The sequence below is a fragment of the Taudactylus pleione genome, unplaced genomic scaffold (genome assembly GCF_031769625.1).
Source record: "Taudactylus pleione unplaced genomic scaffold, aTauple2 ptg000145l, whole genome shotgun sequence".
Taxonomy (NCBI): Eukaryota; Metazoa; Chordata; class Amphibia; order Anura; family Myobatrachidae; genus Taudactylus; species Taudactylus pleione.
The window spans coordinates 2,843,050-2,859,194 of record NW_028284547.1 but is presented as its reverse complement, the minus strand read 5'-3'; the positions used below and the strand labels follow the sequence as shown (position 1 = coordinate 2,859,194).

Sequence of the window (16,145 nt, the reverse complement as noted above, 5' to 3'; positions counted from 1 at the left end):
ATACACATAAATACATACGCATACATACACACTAAAACAGCGCACATACATACTTACACTTGTGGTACCCCAGACCCTACTTACTGATGCTGGGTCCTATGTGAGATATATGTATGTATGTATGTGTGTATATATAAATTATTGTTGCATATTTACTATGTTGGGGTAACCCAAAGCCAACAGGGGAAGAGAGTAGTGAGTAATGCACTGGTGAGCAGCAGCAGGTAACATGACGGAACCAGCGGCAGGTGGCTGAGGTGGGCAGTTAGGGCAGGTTACAGGCAGTCCTGAGGTGGCAGTCTGAGGGAGCAGACCTGCGCAGGGGACTCTGGAGAGAAGGTGCGAGGAAGCGGACCTGCACTCTGAAGTGGGGGCTACAAGTGTGGAGCCATATCTGAGTACAGGAGCCGGCACCTCAGTGAGGGGAGTGCAGAGGTCTGTTTGAGGCAACGGAGCTGTGCGAGCAGTGGGACAGTGACGGAGGACGGCTGCAGCCCCTGTAACATGGACTGAGCTTAAGTAGTAGCCAAATGGAGAACTTTGCCCTTCCTCTGACTGTAATCAGCATTTCCAAGCAGAGAGAGCCAGTGCTGTCCGATCACCTGAGGTCAGGTCTGTAGTAACCCTTCCTGTACCGCCCCACCTCCCGATTATACACTGCAGACACCTGCATATAAAAACTGCACAAGATGGGTAAAGAGCTTAAAGTAACCCTCAGCCCTCCCTATAGCAGCAATACAGGGCTTTCAGCTAAGAACTGCACACCTTCCCAGCAGGTGTGATATAGACTTATATTGTGCTGGACCAAGCAGGACCCAGGCTACATATCACTGTGCCTCGCTGCATTCACCCTATATAACCAGCGGAGAATCATCGGAGGATGATCCTAGTGAGTTCTAGTACAATAAATCATTATATTGTCATATGTATGTTACTTACTGGAGAAGCAGATAAAATATGAATGTACTGTCCTTTTGAGCCATTGTGATGGTGAAATAATTAGCACTTTTCCATCTTGTTAGAAGAATTTTACTGTTAATAAATCTAAACTTTCTTGACAATAGTAGCAGCTGCATGTTGCTAATGGGGGCTGGCCAGGGGCGTATCTATAATGGGTGCTGGGCACACAAGCCCCTGGGTGCAGGGGGGCCCCGCACCGCACACCCTGCACCCATAGTACTACTTACCTCTCCGGGGGGTCCCACATCGGCGCGGGGGTCCGGCGCTGTAAAAACGACTGGAAAATGGCCACCGCGACCATTTTCCCGTCGTAGGCGCAGTACAGGGAAAATGGCCATCGCGGCCATTTTCCCGGTGACCTGCACATATTCTATAGACTCTGGGCGTACTCTAGTGCCCAGAGTCGTTCAGTGCGCTGCTGGCCGCCAGACAGAGGGGGCCCGTGTCGGAGACTGCACACGGGCCCCCTCCTCTCTAGAAACGCCCCTGGGGCGGGCACCTCGGTTCATTAGGCCCTGCCCCTCATGACGCAATGCCTTGATTCGATGGTGGCCATATTGGATCCGCCACACTGCGGCCAGCGTAGGAGGGAATCTGTCATGAGTAAATGCCGGTTAAGCTTTTTTTTTTTTAAATATGACTGAGCTATATATATTAGTATTTATACAATATTAATCGTTTTGACACAGTTATTTAACAGAGGTTATTGATATTTTGTGTTTCAGAGCGACCAAATTGGAGAAGATTAGATGTAAACTGGCCTCCGAACACAGGCGTCATTACCAACGGACAACAACAAGAGCAGGTAAAGCACAGTGTAGTGGTGGAGGGACTGTAAAAGGAGATGTCTGGACTGTACTTGTGCTGTATATACATGTCTTGGTGTAGTGTAAAAGGAGATGACTGTATTGTACTTGTGCTGTGTATACATGTCTTGGTGTAGTGTAAAAGGAGATGACTGTACTGTACTTGTGCTGTGTATACATGTCTTGGTGTAGTGTAAAAGGAGATGTCTGGACTGTACTTGTGCTGTGTATACATGTCTTGGTGTAGTGTAAAAGGAGATGTCTGTACTGTACTTGTGCTGTGTATACATGTCTTGGTGTAGTGTAAAAGGAGATGTCTGGACTGTACTTGTGCTGTGTATACATGTCTTGGTGTAGTGTAAAAGGAGATGTCTGGATTGTACTGTACTTGTGCTGTGTATACATGTCTTGGTGTAGTGTAAAAGGAGATGTCTGGATTGTACTGTACTTGTGCTGTGTATACATGTCTTGGTGTAGTGTAAAAGGAGATGACTGTACTGTACTTGTGCTGTGTATACATGTCTTGGTGTAGTGTAAAAGGAGATGTCTGGATTGTACTGTACTTGTGCTGTATATACATGTCTTGGTGTAGTGTAAAAGGAGATGACTGTACTGTACTTGTGCTGTGTATACATGTCTTGGTGTAGTGTAAAAGGAGATGTCTGGACTGTACTTGTGCTGTGTATACATGTCTTGGTGTAGTGTAAAAGGAGATGACTGTACTGTACTTGTGCTGTGTATACATGTCTTGGTGTAGTGTAAAAGGAGATGTCTGTACTGTACTTGTGCTGTGTATACATGTCTTGGTGTAGTGTAAAAGGAGATGACTGTACTGTACTTGTGCTGTGTATACATGTCTTGGTGTAGTGTAAAAGGAGATGTCTGGACTGTACTTGTGCTGTATATACATGTCTTGGTGTAGTGTAAAAGGAGATGTCTGGACTGTACTTGTGCTGTGTATACATGTCTTGGTGTAGTGTAAAAGGAGATGTCTGGATTGTACTGTACTTGTGCTGTATATACATGTCTTGGTGTAGTGTAAAAGGAGATGTCTGGACTGTACTTGTGCTGTGTATACATGCCTTGGTGTAGTGTAAAAGGAGATGACTGTACTGTACTTGTGCTGTGTATACATGTCTTGGTGTAGTGTAAAAGGAGATGTCTGGACTGTACTGTACTTGTGCTGTGTATACATGTCTTGGTGTAGTGTAAAAGGAGATGTCTGGACTGTATTGTGCTGTGTATACATGTCTTGGTGTAAGAGGAGGACATGACTGTATTGTACTTGTGCTGTGTATACATGTCTTGGTGTAGTGTAAAGGAGATGTCTGTACTGTACTTGTGCTGTATATACATGTCTTGGTGTAGTGTAAAAGGAGATGACTGTATTGTACTTGTGCTGTGTATACATGTCTTGGTGTAGTGTAAAAGGAGATGTCTGGATTGTACTGTACTTGTGCTGTGTATACATGTCTTGGTGTAGTGTAAAAGGAGATGACTGTACTGTACTTGTGCTGTGTATACATGTCTTGGTGTAGTGTAAAAGGAGATGTCTGGATTGTACTGTACTTGTGCTGTATATACATGTCTTGGTGTAGGGTAAAAGGAGATGACTGTACTGTACTTGTGCTGTGTATACATGTCTTGGTGTAGTGTAAAAGGAGATGACTGTACTGTACTTGTGCTGTGTATACATGCCTTGGTGTAGTGTAAAAGGAGATGACTGTACTGTACTTGTGCTGTGTATACATGTCTTGGTGTAGTGTAAAAGGAGATGTCTGGACTGTACTGTACTTGTGCTGTGTATACATGTCTTGGTGTAGTGTAAAAGGAGATGTCTGGACTGTATTGTGCTGTGTATACATGTCTTGGTGTAGTGTAAAAGGAGATGTCTGGACTGTATTGTGCTGTGTATACATGTCTTGGTGTAAGAGGAGGACATGACTGTATTGTACTTGTGCTGTGTATACATGTCTTGGTGTAGTGTAAAAGGAGATGTCTGGATTGTACTGTACTTGTGCTGTGTATACATGTCTTGGTGTAGTGTAAAAGGAGATGACTGTACTGTACTTGTGCTGTATATACATGTCTTGGTGTAGTGTAAAGGAGATGTCTGTACTGTACTTGTGCTGTATATACATGTCTTGGTGTAGTGTAAAAGGAGATGACTGTACTGTACTTGTGCTGTGTATACATGTCTTGGTGTAGTGTAAAAGGAGATGTCTGGATTGTACTGTACTTGTGCTGTGTATACATGTCTTGGTGTAGTGTAAAAGGAGATGACTGTACTGTACTTGTGCTGTATATACATGTCTTGGTGTAGGGTAAAAGGAGATGTCTGGACTGTACTTGTGCTGTGTATACATGTCTTGGTGTAGTGTAAAAGGAGATGTCTGGATTGTACTGTACTTGTGCTGTATATACATGTCTTGGTGTAGGGTAAAAGGAGATGACTGTACTGTACTTGTGCTGTGTATACATGTCTTGGTGTAGTGTAAAAGGAGATGTCTGGATTGTACTGTACTTGTGCTGTATATACATGTCTTGGTGTAGGGTAAAAGGAGATGTCTGGACTGTACTTGTGCTGTGTATACATGTCTTGGTGTAGTGTAAAAGGAGATGACTGTACTGTACTTGTGCTGTATATACATGTCTTGGTGTAGGGTAAAAGGAGATGTCTGGACTGTACTTGTGCTGTGTATACATGTCTTGGTGTAGTGTAAAAGGAGATGTCTGGATTGTACTGTACTTGTGCTGTATATACATGTCTTGGTGTAGGGTAAAAGGAGATGTCTGTACTGTACTTGTGCTGTGTATACATGTCTTGGTGTAGTGTAAAAGGAGATGACTGTACTGTACTTGTGCTGTGTATACATGTCTTGGTGTAAGAGGAGGACATGACTGTATTGTACTTGTGCTGTGTATACATGCCTTGGTGTAGTGTAAAAGGAGATGACTGTACTGTACTTGTGCTGTGTATACATGTCTTTGTGTAGTGTAAAAGGAGATGACTGTACTGTACTTGTGCTGTGTATACATGCCTTGGTGTAGTGTAAAAGGAGATGACTGTATTGTACTTGTGCTGTGTATACATGTCTTGGTGTAGTGTAAAAGGAGATGTCTGGATTGTACTGTACTTGTGCTGTGTATACATGTCTTGGTGTAGGGTAAAAGGAGATGTCTGGACTGTATTGTACTTGTGCTGTGTATACATGTCTTGGTGTAGTGTAAAAGGAGATGACTGTACTGTACTTGTGCTCTGTATACATGTCTTGGTGTAGTGTAAAGGAGATGTCTGGATTGTACTGTACTTGTGCTGTGTATACATGTCTTGGTGTAGTGTAAAGGAGATGTCTGGATTGTACTGTACTTGTGCTGTGTATACATGTCTTGGTGTAGTGTAAAGGAGATGTCTGGATTGTACTGTACTTGTGCTGTGTATACATGTCTTGGTGTAGTGTAAAAGGAGATGACTGTACTGTACTTGTGCTGTGTATACATGTCTTGGTGTAGTGTAAAGGAGATGTCTGGATTGTACTGTACTTGTGCTGTATATACATGTCTTGGTGTAGGGTAAAAGGAGATGTCTGGACTGTACTTGTGCTGTGTATACATGCCTTGGTGTAGTGTAAAAGGAGATGACTGTACTGTACTTGTGCTGTATATACATGTCTTGGTGTAGTGTAAAGGAGATGACTGTATTGTACTTGTGCTGTGTATACATGCCTTGGTGTAGTGTAAAAGGAGATGACTGTACTGTACTTGTGCTGTGTATACATGTCTTGGTGTAGTGTAAAAGGAGATGACTGTACTGTACTTGTGCTGTGTATACATGCCTTGGTGTAGTGTAAAAGGAGATGACTGTATTGTACTTGTGCTGTGTATACATGTCTTGGTGTAGTGTAAAAGGAGATGTCTGGATTGTACTGTACTTGTGCTGTATATACATGTCTTGGTGTAGGGTAAAAGGAGATGTCTGGACTGTATTGTACTTGTGCTGTGTATACATGTCTTGGTGTAGTGTAAAGGAGATGTCTGGATTGTACTGTACTTGTGCTGTGTATACATGTCTTGGTGTAGTGTAAAAGGAGATGACTGTACTGTACTTGTGCTGTGTATACATGTCTTGGTGTAGTGTAAAAGGAGATGACTGTACTGTACTTGTGCTCTGTATACATGTCTTGGTGTAGTGTAAAGGAGATGTCTGGATTGTACTGTACTTGTGCTGTGTATACATGTCTTGGTGTAGTGTAAAGGAGATGTCTGGATTGTACTGTACTTGTGCTGTATATACATGTCTTGGTGTAGGGTAAAAGGAGATGACTGTACTGTACTTGTGCTGTGTATACATGTCTTGGTGTAGTGTAAAAGGAGATGACTGTACTGTACTTGTGCTGTGTATACATGTCTTGGTGTAGTGTAAAAGGAGATGTCTGGATTGTACTGTACTTGTGCTGTATATACATGTCTTGGTGTAGTGTAAAAGGAGATGACTGTACTGTACTTGTGCTGTGTATACATGTCTTGGTGTAGTGTAAAAGGAGATGTCTGGACTGTACTTGTGCTGTGTATACATGTCTTGGTGTAGTGTAAAAGGAGATGACTGTACTGTACTTGTGCTGTGTATACATGTCTTGGTGTAGTGTAAAAGGAGATGTCTGTACTGTACTTGTGCTGTGTATACATGTCTTGGTGTAGTGTAAAAGGAGATGTCTGGATTGTACTGTACTTGTGCTGTGTATACATGTCTTGGTGTAGTGTAAAAGGAGATGACTGTACTGTACTTGTGCTGTGTATACATGTCTTGGTGTAGTGTAAAAGGAGATGTCTGGACTGTACTTGTGCTGTATATACATGTCTTGGTGTAGTGTAAAAGGAGATGTCTGGACTGTACTTGTGCTGTGTATACATGTCTTGGTGTAGTGTAAAAGGAGATGTCTGGATTGTACTGTACTTGTGCTGTATATACATGTCTTGGTGTAGTGTAAAAGGAGATGTCTGGACTGTACTTGTGCTGTGTATACATGCCTTGGTGTAGTGTAAAAGGAGATGACTGTACTGTACTTGTGCTGTGTATACATGTCTTGGTGTAGTGTAAAAGGAGATGTCTGGACTGTACTGTACTTGTGCTGTGTATACATGTCTTGGTGTAGTGTAAAAGGAGATGTCTGGACTGTATTGTGCTGTGTATACATGTCTTGGTGTAAGAGGAGGACATGACTGTATTGTACTTGTGCTGTGTATACATGTCTTGGTGTAGTGTAAAGGAGATGTCTGTACTGTACTTGTGCTGTATATACATGTCTTGGTGTAGTGTAAAAGGAGATGACTGTATTGTACTTGTGCTGTGTATACATGTCTTGGTGTAGTGTAAAAGGAGATGTCTGGATTGTACTGTACTTGTGCTGTGTATACATGTCTTGGTGTAGTGTAAAAGGAGATGACTGTACTGTACTTGTGCTGTGTATACATGTCTTGGTGTAGTGTAAAAGGAGATGTCTGGATTGTACTGTACTTGTGCTGTATATACATGTCTTGGTGTAGGGTAAAAGGAGATGACTGTACTGTACTTGTGCTGTGTATACATGTCTTGGTGTAGTGTAAAAGGAGATGACTGTACTGTACTTGTGCTGTGTATACATGCCTTGGTGTAGTGTAAAAGGAGATGACTGTACTGTACTTGTGCTGTGTATACATGTCTTGGTGTAGTGTAAAAGGAGATGTCTGGACTGTACTGTACTTGTGCTGTGTATACATGTCTTGGTGTAGTGTAAAAGGAGATGTCTGGACTGTATTGTGCTGTGTATACATGTCTTGGTGTAGTGTAAAAGGAGATGTCTGGACTGTATTGTGCTGTGTATACATGTCTTGGTGTAAGAGGAGGACATGACTGTATTGTACTTGTGCTGTGTATACATGTCTTGGTGTAGTGTAAAAGGAGATGTCTGGATTGTACTGTACTTGTGCTGTGTATACATGTCTTGGTGTAGTGTAAAAGGAGATGACTGTACTGTACTTGTGCTGTATATACATGTCTTGGTGTAGTGTAAAGGAGATGTCTGTACTGTACTTGTGCTGTATATACATGTCTTGGTGTAGTGTAAAAGGAGATGACTGTACTGTACTTGTGCTGTGTATACATGTCTTGGTGTAGTGTAAAAGGAGATGTCTGGATTGTACTGTACTTGTGCTGTGTATACATGTCTTGGTGTAGTGTAAAAGGAGATGACTGTACTGTACTTGTGCTGTATATACATGTCTTGGTGTAGGGTAAAAGGAGATGTCTGGACTGTACTTGTGCTGTGTATACATGTCTTGGTGTAGTGTAAAAGGAGATGTCTGGATTGTACTGTACTTGTGCTGTATATACATGTCTTGGTGTAGGGTAAAAGGAGATGACTGTACTGTACTTGTGCTGTGTATACATGTCTTGGTGTAGTGTAAAAGGAGATGTCTGGATTGTACTGTACTTGTGCTGTATATACATGTCTTGGTGTAGGGTAAAAGGAGATGTCTGGACTGTACTTGTGCTGTGTATACATGTCTTGGTGTAGTGTAAAAGGAGATGACTGTACTGTACTTGTGCTGTATATACATGTCTTGGTGTAGGGTAAAAGGAGATGTCTGGACTGTACTTGTGCTGTGTATACATGTCTTGGTGTAGTGTAAAAGGAGATGTCTGGATTGTACTGTACTTGTGCTGTATATACATGTCTTGGTGTAGGGTAAAAGGAGATGTCTGGACTGTACTTGTGCTGTGTATACATGTCTTGGTGTAGTGTAAAAGGAGATGACTGTACTGTACTTGTGCTGTGTATACATGTCTTGGTGTAGTGTAAAAGGAGATGACTGTACTGTACTTGTGCTGTGTATACATGTCTTGGTGTAAGAGGAGGACATGACTGTATTGTACTTGTGCTGTGTATACATGCCTTGGTGTAGTGTAAAAGGAGATGACTGTACTGTACTTGTGCTGTGTATACATGTCTTGGTGTAGTGTAAAAGGAGATGACTGTACTGTACTTGTGCTGTGTATACATGCCTTGGTGTAGTGTAAAAGGAGATGACTGTATTGTACTTGTGCTGTGTATACATGTCTTGGTGTAGTGTAAAAGGAGATGTCTGGATTGTACTGTACTTGTGCTGTGTATACATGTCTTGGTGTAGGGTAAAAGGAGATGTCTGGACTGTATTGTACTTGTGCTGTGTATACATGTCTTGGTGTAGTGTAAAAGGAGATGACTGTACTGTACTTGTGCTCTGTATACATGTCTTGGTGTAGTGTAAAGGAGATGTCTGGATTGTACTGTACTTGTGCTGTGTATACATGTCTTGGTGTAGTGTAAAGGAGATGTCTGGATTGTACTGTACTTGTGCTGTGTATACATGTCTTGGTGTAGTGTAAAGGAGATGTCTGGATTGTACTGTACTTGTGCTGTGTATACATGTCTTGGTGTAGTGTAAAAGGAGATGACTGTACTGTACTTGTGCTGTGTATACATGTCTTGGTGTAGTGTAAAGGAGATGTCTGGATTGTACTGTACTTGTGCTGTATATACATGTCTTGGTGTAGGGTAAAAGGAGATGTCTGGACTGTACTTGTGCTGTGTATACATGCCTTGGTGTAGTGTAAAAGGAGATGACTGTACTGTACTTGTGCTGTATATACATGTCTTGGTGTAGTGTAAAGGAGATGACTGTATTGTACTTGTGCTGTGTATACATGCCTTGGTGTAGTGTAAAAGGAGATGACTGTACTGTACTTGTGCTGTGTATACATGTCTTGGTGTAGTGTAAAAGGAGATGACTGTACTGTACTTGTGCTGTGTATACATGCCTTGGTGTAGTGTAAAAGGAGATGACTGTATTGTACTTGTGCTGTGTATACATGTCTTGGTGTAGTGTAAAAGGAGATGTCTGGATTGTACTGTACTTGTGCTGTGTATACATGTCTTGGTGTAGGGTAAAAGGAGATGTCTGGACTGTACTTGTGCTGTGTATACATGTCTTGGTGTAGTGTAAAAGGAGATGACTGTACTGTACTTGTGCTGTGTATACATGTCTTGGTGTAGTGTAAAAGGAGATGACTGTACTGTACTTGTGCTGTGTATACATGTCTTGGTGTAAGAGGAGGACATGACTGTATTGTACTTGTGCTGTGTATACATGCCTTGGTGTAGTGTAAAAGGAGATGACTGTACTGTACTTGTGCTGTGTATACATGTCTTGGTGTAGTGTAAAAGGAGATGACTGTACTGTACTTGTGCTGTGTATACATGCCTTGGTGTAGTGTAAAAGGAGATGACTGTATTGTACTTGTGCTGTGTATACATGTCTTGGTGTAGTGTAAAAGGAGATGTCTGGATTGTACTGTACTTGTGCTGTGTATACATGTCTTGGTGTAGGGTAAAAGGAGATGTCTGGACTGTATTGTACTTGTGCTGTGTATACATGTCTTGGTGTAGTGTAAAAGGAGATGACTGTACTGTACTTGTGCTGTGTATACATGTCTTGGTGTAGTGTAAAAGGAGATGACTGTACTGTACTTGTGCTGTGTATACATGTCTTGGTGTAGTGTAAAGGAGATGTCTGGATTGTACTGTACTTGTGCTGTGTATACATGTCTTGGTGTAGTGTAAAGGAGATGTCTGGATTGTACTGTACTTGTGCTGTGTATACATGTCTTGGTGTAGTGTAAAGGAGATGTCTGGATTGTACTGTACTTGTGCTGTGTATACATGTCTTGGTGTAGTGTAAAAGGAGATGACTGTACTGTACTTGTGCTGTGTATACATGTCTTGATGTAGTGTAAAGGAGATGTCTGGATTGTACTGTACTTGTGCTGTATATACATGTCTTGGTGTAGGGTAAAAGGAGATGTCTGGACTGTACTTGTGCTGTGTATACATGCCTTGGTGTAGTGTAAAAGGAGATGACTGTACTGTACTTGTGCTGTATATACATGTCTTGGTGTAGTGTAAAGGAGATGACTGTATTGTACTTGTGCTGTGTATACATGCCTTGGTGTAGTGTAAAAGGAGATGACTGTACTGTACTTGTGCTGTGTATACATGTCTTGGTGTAGTGTAAAAGGAGATGACTGTACTGTACTTGTGCTGTGTATACATGTCTTGGTGTAGTGTAAAAGGAGATGACTGTACTGTACTTGTGCTGTGTATACATGCCTTGGTGTAGTGTAAAAGGAGATGACTGTACTGTACTTGTGCTGTGTATACATGCCTTGGTGTAGTGTAAAAGGAGATGACTGTATTGTACTTGTGCTGTGTATACATGTCTTGGTGTAGTGTAAAAGGAGATGTCTGGATTGTACTGTACTTGTGCTGTGTATACATGTCTTGGTGTAGTGTAAAAGGAGATGTCTGGACTGTATTGTGCTGTGTATACATGTCTTGGTGTAAGAGGAGGACATGACTGTATTGTACTTGTGCTGTGTATACATGTCTTGGTGTAGTGTAAAGGAGATGTCTGGACTGTATTGTACTTGTGCTGTGTATACATGTCTTGGTGTAGTGTAAGAGGAGGAGATGGGGTAAGAGGAGGATATGACTGTGCTGTGTATACATGTCATGGTGTAGTAGTGTACAGTATAAAATATCTTTACATTTATAACATAACAGTTGTTGCTATATTCCTACATCAGTTCTCAACTGACCCCTTATTTCTTCTTTAGTCACTTTGTCCAGCTGTTGGCTTCTGCTTCTGTAAGATGAGATATGGCTTCTCAGGGTCTATGTCTACATCGCTGGTCCTTGCCGGCTATCCATTACCCGACTTTGTGAACAATCCGACCAAAACCTCCTGGTTTTGGTCGGATTGTTCACAAACTCTGGTAATGGACAGGCACCTTAAGAAACTGTCATCTTAAAAAGTTCTCTATTTTATGTCCTGAAAATTCACCTCTAGTGTCACTTTGAAATGTGGCCCTGATTCAGAGCAGAACGCTCGCTCTGAATCAGGGCCGTCCTATTTAAATGTGGAGCGGCCTTTTGGACGCTCGCATAGCTGTGGGTTACCACCCACAGCTTATGCGAGCGTCCATGATGATGGTCGCGACCATCGGGCTTGCGACGAGACCCTTGCGGTAGGGTCTCGCTGCCGCAAGCCCAGGAGTGATTTTGGCTCTATCAGTGCCAAAATCACTCCCACTGACATCATTACTGATGTCAGTGGGGCCGGACTCAGACGGTAGGCGTTCCCATGGGAACGCCTCCGTCTGGCCGGCACGCTCACCAAAGGGGGCGTGCTGTCAGTCACCATCGACAGCACGCCCCCTTTGGTGCGAGACCCCGAGCGACGTATTTCTCGTCGCTCGCCGGGTCTCGCGCATGCGCACGACGGAGCTCCCTGCGTCGTGCGCATTCTCACATCGACACGCTTGCGAGCGAACTTTGCTCGCGAGCGGGTCTGAATTACCCCGTGAGCGGATTTCACTGAAACCTGTTACATAGTTCTGTAATACGTCCAATTTCATCGTTGTTCCTTTATTAGATAAATATAGAATAGTCGTCTGTAAAAGTCACCATGTATCCTTTTTCCCTGCTGCTGTGGGTAATTTCATAGGACCATACACATCACTGTGTATCTGATCTACCTGTTTCTTGCATCTGAAGCATGCTCCCATTCCCTTACTGTGTCACTTTTTATATCTGCGGCTTTAACCCCTTCCCTGCAGATGAGCTCCAATCATCCTCTACAGCGAGGGACAAAAAACAAACATACTAACCTGTGCCCCATTGGTCCTAAAAACAGATGGGGGGCTCCCCTGCAGCTGCCGGGCCGGAAATAGGAAGTGACGTCACTTTTGAAAATAAACATAGTGGTAATCCATTACACATTATGCCACACACTGTAATGCCTATTACCAAAGTGCCACTTACATATTTAGGCTTCTAGTTACTTTAAAATTACCTGCTCGTTGCCATGGGGTTTTCATGCTCGTTGCCATGGGGTTTTCATGCTCGTTGCCAGGGGTTATATGCTCGTTTCCAGGTGGGTTTATGCTCGTGTTAAGGGGGGTTTATGCTAGTTTCCAGGGAGGTTTATGCTCATTGCCAGGGGATTTCACGGGAGAAGATGCAGCTTTCAGCATCTTCTCCCGGCAGCGCCAGCGTTCCCGGCACCTCCGGGAACGCTGTGTGCATTGCGCTCTGCTAACAGACACTAGAGGTCCAGTAGGACCTTTAGCATCTGTCTCTTCCTTGGCGGCGGCCATTTTTGGATGGCCGTTTTCAGCCTAGTCCGCATGGAATCTGCTGAAAACGGCCATCCAAAAATGGCCGCCGCCAAGGAGGAGACAGACACTAGAGGTCCAGTAAGGACCTCTAGCATTTGTCTCCTCTTTGGCGGGCGGCCATTTTCGGATGGCCGACGGATGGCCGAGTCATCTTTTTTCACCCCCCCCCCCCGCAATCCCCACCCGGTGCACGTGCACCTCTAGCCCCCCCTAGTTGCGGCCCTGCAGACACCCACCAGCCTGTCTTAAGACACCCACTTGTGCACGTCCATGTGCAGGAAGTGTATGCAACCATCGGTACATCAGATGCGATCGCAACGCTTGAGGTTGACCATACCCTGCCGCAAGCACTGCGAGCACTTCAGTGTAAAAACAAGCCAGGTGACGTGTACTATGATGCTGTCTTTTAATTATGCACACCTCTATAATGCCGTTGAGATGCTCAGGCACGCCTGCACTTTTACCTCCACTCCCCCGTTTTTAATGGCCAGCCCGTTACCACCTACACACGGCTTCCCTTGTCACTCACTCTGCTGGGCTGTCTATGCGCAGCGAGCGAACACATTGTGAACTTTCGCTAAGGTATGCACAATGCATACACACTGCATACCATCGGCAGCAGGGAGGGAGTGTATGCATCTTAGCGAGCGGGTCTGAATGAGCTCCTTAGTGACAAAGAGAAGGTCCGACTCCGGCCGCCCTGCACAAGCACAACTCTGGATTAATGCGCATGTGCAAACCATCGCGATGACATTTCCATAGAATGCTTCTGATATGATGGCTAGCTACCATGGCATCAGAACATTCAATGACTGAAGCCTGTCCCACCATTCGATGATTGGCTTCCGATGTCCATCCCTATACTCGCCATTCTGTGAATTCTACATGAGATTTAATATAATTGTGTGTTTGGTTTTTTTATTTAGACTTATTTGTATTAGTGGCCACTTTTTTATCATTGTATAAGTTTATATTTGTCATAGGCTATGTATAGGAAACTTATATAGCTGGTAAAAATGGATAGGGGTATATTTATTCTAGTAGGGTACATATTTGCACTGGGATATGTGAATAACATTTTCAGCTTATATTACATTCTATTTATTAATGAGCTGCCATGAGACATTGCTAATCAATGGGTATTTGTTAAGGGAGTGTTGGGCTAGCGCTGCTACCAGTTTGTCATTATATATTATTATTATTCCCTGGCAAGTGACAATAAGGATTGTGACTTACAGAATAGGCTTCGGTCTTATCATTCATATACAGATTCTCCTGCTGTTACACTGAGCACAATTACAATATGGCATCACTAACATCCATATTGGTGACAGTCACGTACTCTAATGGTGCGTACACACAGTACGATCAGTCAGCGATAACGATATCGCTGACTGATCGTCCTACACTTTTCCGGTGTGCTGGATGATCGTCATCATTCATCCAGCACACCACCAACCCACCGATGGGCCAGCGACCCGTGATCAACGATCGCGGGTCCCTATGTAACCTGGTCAATATCAACCAGGTTGGCCTGCATGCACGGGCGATGGTCGATATTGTTATCGACCATACATGCCCGCGCATCGCTAGTTGTTGGGCACCAAAAAATTAATGATCTGAACAATAACGATATGGTCAATATCGTGCATTTTTATCGTACCGTGTGTACGCACCATAAGGTAAAATTATTATTTATAAGTTGGGGTATATGTTGATAGTGTTATGTATATTTTTTTATATTATATATTTTTTATAGTAGGATGGCTGTTCTGTACCTATGCTGTGTGTACATACATTTCAGCTCCAAGTGGAAACTCTATATGCATTGGGAAAGAGACTAGAGATCATTAGGTAAAGCACAAAACTGCAGGCATGGTCCTAACGTGCAGTCACCGGCCCCTTGGCTATATTTTATTAGGGATCCGACAGGCCCAGTAATGCATTACTACTCAGCACTTATTGGAGTGGGCTGGAAAATGTGCAATACAGCCATGTTTGGTCTTCCCGTCAGAAGAATGGGGAGCTCTGGATGGAGCTGATGGACGGCAATGACTGGGCCCCACCACGCCCTCATGGCCGTCCACCATAGTAGCTACATGGTCTTCCACAGCAGTAGTTGCACCGCTATCGGTAGACTTGTGAGAGGGCTTTATTTGTGTCAGGCTGCTTGTGCACAGGGTTGGTAATGGAGCATGTTTGGGTGGAGGGTGGTTGTTGTACTTGTGGGTAGTGTATTCTCTGGATGTAACGTGGGCGGAGGAGTGGGGAGTGAAACATGAATTGCTCTCTGTATGAGGGTGAGTGAAATATGGTTCTTACGTTGTCACTCTCTGGCTTGGATTATGTGAGTCCTAAAATGGCCGCTGTAACGGAAGATGTGGTCATCTTTGTCCCTTTCTGGCATCACTTGGCGCCACAGATACTGTTTATCACAGCTGTATACAGAAGTGTCTCCCCCTCACTCAGATACACTTGTCTTGTGTGCTTACGATTAGGTATCGGACAGTCCTTACACTCGGCGGCAGCGCAGTGCTCTGATCCGGAGCTGGGAGGCCGGCACCCCGAATCCTCTGGAGGATGAGTAGGGAGAGGAGGAAATGAGGACTCTCAGGACTTGTGACATTTGGACGAGATTTCCCTACCTCTCTTCTCACTGAATATCGGACTGCCATCTTCCTCCTCCTCACCTCAGCGCTTGAAATGACATCAGAAGACCGGCTGAGCCTCATACATCTTGTGATCAGAATCTAATCTGCCAATCAAGCTTTTGTAACCTGTATAAATTATTTGTAATAAATGATAGAAAATGTGACTGCTCTGACATACACGAAATGATGAGTTATGACTAGTTGTACAAGGGTGTGTGAGCAGCTGTCCTGTCACAGAGGGTGCTCATATTGGGCGAAGTGTCCAGTACAAGTATCTATTAAGACAGCGATAGGCAATCTGTTACACTTAGTGAGCGTCCCTCTGACCTGCGCGAGGACCGCAATCGCATTTCATCTCAGTAATGTGTTAGATCAATGTATTTATTCATAGTAAGTCCCCTATCTGTAATAACACATCTGCAGGCATTATAAACACATTCCACAAACAACAAGACACAATTCTGACAAAAACAA

At 43.5% G+C, this 16,145-nt stretch overlaps 1 protein-coding gene across 1 annotated transcript in view; it reads left to right on the top strand.

Annotated features, from left to right (window-relative positions):
• Positions 1-15,844, top strand: part of MISP3 (MISP family member 3) — a 34,646-nt gene extending 18,802 nt beyond the window's left edge. Inside the window, exons 5-6 of the mRNA XM_088474021.1 lie at positions 1,686-1,765; positions 15,519-15,844. Coding sequence (XP_088330147.1) covers positions 1,686-1,765; positions 15,519-15,608 — 170 coding nt within the window. The 3' untranslated portion in view covers positions 15,609-15,844. The remainder of the gene's footprint in view (positions 1-1,685; positions 1,766-15,518) is intronic.
• The last annotated feature ends 301 nt before the right edge of the window (positions 15,845-16,145 follow it).